At 42.4% G+C, this 8,216-nt stretch overlaps 1 protein-coding gene across 5 annotated transcripts in view; it reads right to left on the bottom strand.

Moving 5' to 3' along the window:
- Positions 1-1,550: 1,550 nt before the first annotated feature.
- PBX3 (PBX homeobox 3) overlaps positions 1,551-8,216 on the bottom strand; it is a 222,909-nt gene continuing 216,243 nt past the window's right edge. For 4 of the 5 annotated variants that reach the window (XM_082403322.1, XM_082403323.1, XM_082403325.1 and 1 more), the window contains 4 exons: positions 8,051-8,216; positions 6,678-6,790; positions 5,803-5,892; positions 1,551-3,084 (listed from right to left, as the gene is read on the bottom strand). In XM_082403322.1, the coding sequence (XP_082259448.1) occupies positions 2,992-3,084; positions 5,803-5,892; positions 6,678-6,790; positions 8,051-8,216 (462 nt within the window). In that variant the 3' untranslated portion in view covers positions 1,551-2,991. The remainder of the gene's footprint in view (positions 3,085-5,802; positions 5,893-6,677; positions 6,791-8,050) is intronic. The other variant, XM_082403326.1, reaches the window with a different exon arrangement.

The following is an 8,216-nucleotide window of genomic DNA, read 5'->3' as shown; positions in this document are numbered from 1 at the left end:
TCAGCCTCCCAAGGCCTAGGGTTTGATTTCATTGTGCTCAGGTCTAGATCCTAACCCATTGCTTGCCCCAGAAAGGGTACCTGGTGAAAATCTGTCAACACATTTCACCCAATTTAGAGGGAGACCTAAGAGCCTTGGGGTCCGAGCCATGCCTCAGTTTCCTTATCTATGAAGTGCGGGTGCCGCTGGCCTCTGCTAGAGAGGTACTGAAGAGCAGAAGGGAATTATATACAAGTGCCTCCCAAATTAGCTTCTAGGAAAGGAATTACTGTTTTTATTGAGACCTCCTCTGAATAAAGCCTTATAGTCACATCTTTCCCTCAAGGGAAAGATTCATCGTGTGAATCTCCAGCAAACACCGGTATGTGCTTCTCTCAGTAGGCTGGCCTGAGAGGAGACCTGAGGTGGTTCTTAGGAAGTGTGTGTTTCTGGACTTTAAAGAAGATGTATTTGTGTGTGCATGTGTGTCTGGTTTTCACAGGATATTTTTGCAAAACCACATAGCATAGCGATTGTTTTATGTACAAAGATAAGAAAGGCTGACCCATAAGCTAATTGAATCATGCAAGTAACTACTTAGCCATGGGAGAGATTCCTACAGGCAGGCTGAGAGCCCGTGTGAGGGAGGACAGCTTTGGAGGGCAATCTATTTTATAAAGTGTAACTGCCTCAAGATTAATGGGAATGGTGGCCCTAGACCTTGTTTTACCAACTGAAATAGTAAAACAGTTGTATTTATCAGAGACCATTTGCTGCAACTGATTAACATTAATCTGATTTCCTGTGAGTCAATTTCCTCGAGATACAGTAAACAGGCCAATTACCTGCTATTGACTTCTTTTATTACAAAGATTTAGATATTAGCGACAGATGTACATGTAAATACATGGAGTTGCTGACAATGTGAATAAAACAAAAACAATATTTAATCTGGTTAAAGAATTTCTAGTTGGTCTTACGTTTTATAAGTTTAGTTTTCAAAGGTATGTTATGAGAAGTTGTGGCTTTTTGGTTTTTTTATGGCCTTGGAAGCTCACTCTTTTGGGACAAACTTTTGCTTGTTCTTAACCCGTATCTCACAGAAGTTATGAAAGCAAGGAGGTGAATGTGACAAGACTGATAATTATTTAAAAATTACCAAACAGGTCTTTCCATCCAAAAGATGCTGGATGCATCATTAAGTCAGGAGAGTGTCAGCTCCAAGGACACACACAGACCTGGGTTCCAAGCGTGGCCCTTGTTATCCTAGGTCTTTCACCTTGTGGCATCTACTTTTATGAACTTCAGTTTCCTAATCTGTGAAAATGGGGATGATATTTTCCTTGTGGTATTCTTAGAGCGTTAAGCGTCAAGTGAGGACATGTGACGGTGGTCCAGGAGCTGGCTGGGAGCCTGCAGAGAGTGTAGTCGGCCACTCTCAGCCTCACCTTCGTTTCTGAGTCCCTCTCTGACAGGCGACACGTTTACATGCTCAGACTCACTTCTGGGCAGGCCTTCTCCTCTGCCTGCACTGACTAGCTCACCAGGTGGGGTAAGAAATTGCATCAACATTTAATCATGAAAGCAAAAAGTTTATTCATGTTTGAAACTACATATAACTACCACGAGGAAGACTTTTTCAATCCAGGGTGTAATCCAGTTAGAAAGGAACACGAAACGTTTTTAATACATTAGAATCACCGCCACAAATTATTTTCATGACTCAATCAGTTTCAGAATCGCATACAATACAAAAAGAGAGAAAGGAGAGGGGGCCCCATTACACAGGGTGAAATATACAGTACTGAATACTGAAATCTGAATGCATCACAATTAGTCATCGCTTTTTTTTTTTTTTTTTTTGCATGGATTAGTAACAAGATGAAGAACATTCAAAATGTTTCTTAGTATTTACAACAGTTTTACTGATCCTGTGTTAATTTAAGACCCAATGTTTCCACTCTCGGTTTTTTAAAAGTTGCAAATGCAACCCTGATTTTTCTTTTAAAAGATTACAATGTACATTACATTTTATGAAGGGAAACAAAGAGTTAATTACAAGATGCAAAAAGATAAGAAAGAGACAAACTACAGCGTGAGTATTGTTCAGAGGTAGTAAGTGAGCACTCTAAGCTACAGAACATGTTGAAATTCTATTGGTTTGTATGAGTTCGCATGAGGTAATAAAGCTGTGTTTTGATTGGTGAGATGTATAAATACTCTTTTGCTACACTATATACAACACTCCAGAGAGCAGGGCCTTTGTGAATGCCCAGAGGACGTAGCAAACCTTGACAAGTCTGTGCAGCACCCAGTGCACGCCATGAAACCCCAGACGGATCTCGTGGTCACCTCTATCAGCAGCAAGTATCTTCAGCTCTCAAAACAATCTGGATCCATAATTTAATTACCGAGCAGACTCTGGGCACTGGTGCTTTCAGAGAGAGAAAAGATGCTACCGGTCTCTGATCTAATTATAACGTAAGAGATCGAAACCCAAGAGTGACGAGGAAGATTCTTAAACACAACCATCATTAACAGGTAGCCAAACAGCTCCTTTATTCCAACTCCATTAGTGATATGAAAGAAGGACAATCAAAGTCTGCAATGGAAATATGCAAGAAGTTCAATTTAGGTGAGGTGAGTCTTTGTATCTGCTTTAGCGATTGAGGTTTAGCATATATTGTACTTTTTACCCTTAAGGCCAAGTAATTGGCAAGTGAGAAACCATTAATGTAAAATATTGATAATAAATTATGATAAAATAGCTATAGGACTGTCAACAATGTTAAATCTTGGCCTAATTGGATAAAGTGCTTTTTTAACATTGTGTGTTTTTAAGTATAAATACAAATGATTATGATTCCTTAAAAAACAGATTTACCAAGTTCTCTAATAAGGTTTTACAGTAAAGCTGTAGATGGTGGGCTACAAAAACGCTTTCCTTTTCCTCCTGTTGCTCTGAACGCACTTATCAAGGCGTGTCAGCTCAGGGAAGAGTGTTACCAGAGATTAGTTAGAGGTATCAGAGTGCACACTTCCTGGGCCTTCTGTAGGAGAAGTCACAGAAGATGGAGTTGTTGCGTCCTGCCAGCCTCCATTAGCCTGAAAGGAGAAGCACAGTTCAACGGGTGCACGTCTACATATTAATTCTCCTCCCCAACTGAAAATACCCCGATGACAACATGAGAGCAAAGATGCATTAGCAAAATGTATTTTCTAAACCCACTTTGGCAGGAGTTTGAAGCATGTGTTAAAGTGGGATTAAATGCATGTAAAACAAATCCATCCTACCAAGTAAAGACTTGGCAATAAATCAGCACGCTGAAGGAGGGCTTCAGCTGGTCTCAAGCTGGCACGAAGCTCGGCCTTTGATTTGCTGATAAAAATCAAGTGACTTGAAAAAAAATCTTATAAGAAGGGAGCAGTGGAGAAGCTCAATGCAATGCTTTGGCAAGACCTTGGGCTCCACAAAGTATAAACTTCAACCCAGCTTAATCCTCGTTTCCATAGAGAAGAAGCCCCTCCACCCCCTGGCCCCTTTTCTATACAAGACTGACAGCCAGCTACTATAACCCTTGGAAAATGAAGGCCAGAATTTCCCTCCAAATAGGATCTCGCAGAATGAAAATGCATGAACTGTGGAGGAGCGCACACTATTCAAATCTGGATTCCAATTATCTGTAACTGGGGCTCCTATTCGGGATGTTGCTACGGCTCTTCACATGCCACTGGCCCTTCCTGCCTCAGACCTGCATCCGCAGTAACAGTGCTCAGAAACAAATTTGCCTTATGTCTTGGCCTATAGAGGCAATTGCTGAAATCAATGTCTGATCAGATTTCTGCTGTGGCAGACAGCTTGTCGCTACATATTTTTATGTCAGTCAAGAAGAGGGAGGTGCTGGGCTTGTGAGTTGGGGAACACTGAGTGGAAGTGACGGGGCGGGCCTTTCTGGAGAGAAGGCGAGGGTGAGCTGGCTGCCACCCAGTGCCTGCGGCACAGACCAGCCTCGTGCTGTGCCGCCCCCAGACCTAGACCTCCCACACCAGTGCCAGTGAGGGGCAGAAGGTCCCCCTGACTCCCTCACGTCCATCTGCAACTTGTTCTACGAGTCCAACCAAAATGTCTTCGTTTTAGGCCTGTGCTGCGAGGCTACTGAGATTCCTTGCCCAGTCTTGGGCTGGGAATTTTTCCTTCTCCCAATATGCTGTTCTTAGGGAACCCTGTCTTCGGCTTGACTGCACAGTCCTGCATATAAAGCACCTTTCCTCCCTCTAGGTCCACAGGGAAATGGTGGGGAGGGGGGAGAGAGAGGGACCAAACAACCACACAGAGATGACCAGAACCAAAGGGAGAAGGATTTTCCAGGCTTTAGGTGTATCAAATCCAGGTTAGGAAAAAATATAAAGCTATGGCAGTTGATCTTCAAAGCCTCAGCTGTGCAGGTTGGATGGTGACAAGCGCGTGTGTGTTTGTGGGGACTCGAAAAAATCCTCTCCTCTATCTAATAGGTAAGCTGTTCTCACCCCTCAGGTATGAAAATCTACTTAGAAAAAGAAAAACTCTTACGCAGATACAAGTCTAAAGATATTCCATCTGAAGTAAACATCATTCCTCTTTTATCCAAATTTATAAACAACAAATGTACAATATTTTTACCCAGCGTGGCAGCTGGAGGAGAGGTTGTCAGCAAGCATTCTTTTTTTCAAAATAAATTAATCCTTACTCTGGTGGTTTGAGATTATGGACTGTATTATACAACAGCGCCTTATCAAGCCTCATCAGTGAAGATGGAATTCATGTCTGTAAAATGCTGCAGGCAATCACAGTTTCATATTTTATCATGTTGATAAGGATATCGCACATTCTCTGAAGCATTTCAAAACACTTAAATGAAAAAGGAGAAATGCAACTAAAAGGCTTTTTATGTGGTTTGTTGTGGGTTATTACGAGTTATTTATAAACCCAAAAAGAAAGATTTGACATTTCAAATGTAAAAGATTTGAGTGTTTAATGGTCCTTTTTTCCTTTTACAATTGAACATCCTCAATCACTTTTTAAATCATTAATATTTACTCTCATAGAAAGCTAGGCCCCAAAAAGGGAGACTTCTGTCTGTTTTCTTTCTGACTCTACTACCATGTGTTGGGCAGTTCATTTCCTCCCTAGTCTGGAGTCCCAGATTCTGTCCACCACTCCACCCTGGGGACCCAGTCGCCGCAGCTCCCCTTTAGGTGCTGTGCGTTTGCTATTTTCCATCCATGTCAGGGTGGGGGGAAAGTGAAGTTTTGGTCAATTGGTTACTAAAGTTAAAATTATTTCCTCCGTACTTAACAACTGAGAAGCCATGGAAAATGCTGAACGTGTTTTGCATCCCACATTGACAATACAGCAAGTTACTCTTAAGAACAGGAGTCTTTGTTTAGCTTGGTTTGTTGATCTGTCTGGGGCCCTCCTCCCCCTCACCTGAGCTGTGTTTGGGAATTTTTCCTGCTGCTCGAGTCTAAGATAAATGACCTGTTTTTCACCATCTCCCTGGAACACAGCACGGCCAGTGGGAGATGGCATCTTAATGGGCTGATGCTTAAGTCTCTATTGATGACAGAATGCCAGCCACCCTGGGCCTCTGTGAGGACTTCTAATGGCATGAAGGTAACATCAGTGTTTAGGTTCATAAAATAAAAGTACACTAAAAATGCTGCCTTCCCCACCTGCCAAAAAGATGAGAAGCCAAGTAAAATGGCCATTAATTTATTTATTAGCCACTGTTTACCTGACGCTGTTCCTACAGCTCTTCAAATCTGGTTCCCCAGAGTACTCACGTTTAAATTATGTGGACTGTACAGTGAGTTTCCTCCAAGGCCATCACTGTAGCCTCCCGTCTGATTGATAACATGACGGAGGGTATCCACCTAGAAGTGAGACAAAACAAAATTCACCATCCCAAATCTATTAAAACATCATTACTTACAAAAGGAAACAATTTGAATTATGTGTGCCACAAGGGTTTAGCATCTTGAATGAAAGACAAATTTATCAATCAAATGTGACTGGCGGAATTTCAACAATTCTTTGCATATTTAAACTCGCACATCTTTGTTTTTCATGCCAGCCAAACAACAACATCTTCATGGCCATGCAAACTTTGCATCTACACCAGCCAAATGAGCATGGCTGTGGGTGAAACTACTTATAAATATGTATACTGGCTCGCCCTCTCACACGCGCACACGCACACACACTCCCACGTGCATAAAAACAAGTAGTTGCTTTCCAGTAAGAGGATGAGAAAAAGAGGTGAACCTGGAATATACTTTAAGAACTCAGGTTTTTGTATTCTGACTTAAAAAAATAAATACAGAAATGAAACAGAGTAATATATTTTAAAAGCATACACACACTGGCACACACAATTTTTCTGTTCTATCTTGTTACAAAAGTAATATGCACCCAACCCCTCTCCATGAGCTCAAGCCAGAGCCGAATGCATTCACAAAGTTTATCAGGTTTGAATCATCCAAAGTCACTGTTCACTTGACTTCTCATTAAATTAAATGGTGGGGCAGATGGTCACGTCCGGAAGCACCCAGCACAGGATCTGCACGGTGTGCAGACCACTTCCACGGGTTGAGAGTCAGGAGTTTTGAGCCCAAACCCTACCCTGCTAGAAAGGCCCCAGCTGGGGCATTTCTCCTACCTGTGATTGCACATTGGCTCCGACTTGGGACCCTTGGTAAGAATCCCCATTCAGACTCTGCATGTTCATGAACATGTCCCCAGAATTTGGGAGGTTAAAAGAACCAGAAGAACCTGGAAAGGAAAGAGTTAAGTAGCTGAATAACAGAGAGCTACACACATAATCCTCAAAGACCTAGAGGCAGGGAAAGGAGAAAAGGTACAGAAGGGAAAGGTTGTGTACAACATAAAGCATTTCTAGATCTAAGAGGACGGAGAATAACTGCAAGGAGTTAGGTCCTGTGATTCATTTTGCATCTAGGAAAGTCCTATCAATGGGGAAGCCCAAATATGAAAGACAGAGAGAATCAAAACAAACAGAAAAACACCCAGCAGCTGGCCTGGAACCATCCCCTTGTTTTCATTTATCTCCAGGACTTGGTCATTAAGTGAGCTCTTCACCATCATTAACTGTCATGGTGGACAACTACCCAGAGAAGAAACATTTTTCTGAAGCTCTTTCTAAGCCATACGCTCTGCCTAACTTTCATCAGTTTCCACGCTCCATTAAAAAGAACTTGGGGGGTGGGGGGAAGAAGACAACAAAACAAAACAAACAAAAAACCCCTCACTTTCTGAATTTTTAAAGATATATTTAAACTATCTCCTTAGAGAAGTCCCTTGAATTGCTTCTCAAGTCCATCTGTTTGGACTAGCTGCGCATCTTTCATTGCTACTCAAGTTCCCTCTAATTTTAAGATGTTTCCAACTCCATCAAAAAATGCCTCATAAAATCTGGCCAAAACGTATTGTATGAGCAGCCAAGATAATGCATCCATGTGTTAAGTACCATACCCCTCGCGGCTAACCACGTCCGGATCAGCTAACCACATGCTGAGCCTACCAAGTCAGCACAGGTGCTAAGGAGATGTAAGGACAGCAGACTCGACTCTGCAGCTACATCAGGTAGGAAGCCCTGCTGTCCTAACCCCAACATACCAGCTTCATTACTCACAGCAACAGGTAAATTTCCCACTTCTATTTCACTCGTTCTTTGACAGATCGCTATTGATTTTAAAATGACACATGGAACAATATAGTGAAAATAATCATTAGTAATAGCACTTGGCTTAACTGCTGAGTTAAAAAACACTACTAAGTGTGAAAGTTCTAGAATCTAACAGTACATAGTGGCACTCACTGTGAATAGTGGGGTTTACAGGCTCTGGCCATCCACTCATTCACCCACCCCAAGAACAAGTCTGCATTTTAATATCAATCTTCCTTTATAAGTCCACTGTGTCCCCAGTATGGCTCTTGTTTCCTGGTCTGTGGGACAGGGGTTTGTGGCATAAGGCTGCCTGAGCTGAGTAGGGAGTGAGCGCCCATACGCACCAGAATTTGGCGTGGTGGGCGAGTTGGTCTGGTTGTTCTGCACGGCTGCGGCCACTGCGTGTGCAGCTGTCACGGCTGTCTTTGCAGCGTAGAGATTGGCTTCTTCCTGAAACTTGCCGATATTCTTCTTGTACCTGATTCGTTTGTTGCCAAACCAGTTGGATAC

The sequence above is a fragment of the Balaenoptera borealis genome, assembly GCF_965194805.1.
Source record: "Balaenoptera borealis genome assembly, chromosome: 8".
NCBI classification, from domain to species: Eukaryota; Metazoa; Chordata; class Mammalia; order Artiodactyla; family Balaenopteridae; genus Balaenoptera; species Balaenoptera borealis.
This window is presented reverse-complemented; position numbering and strand designations above follow the sequence as displayed.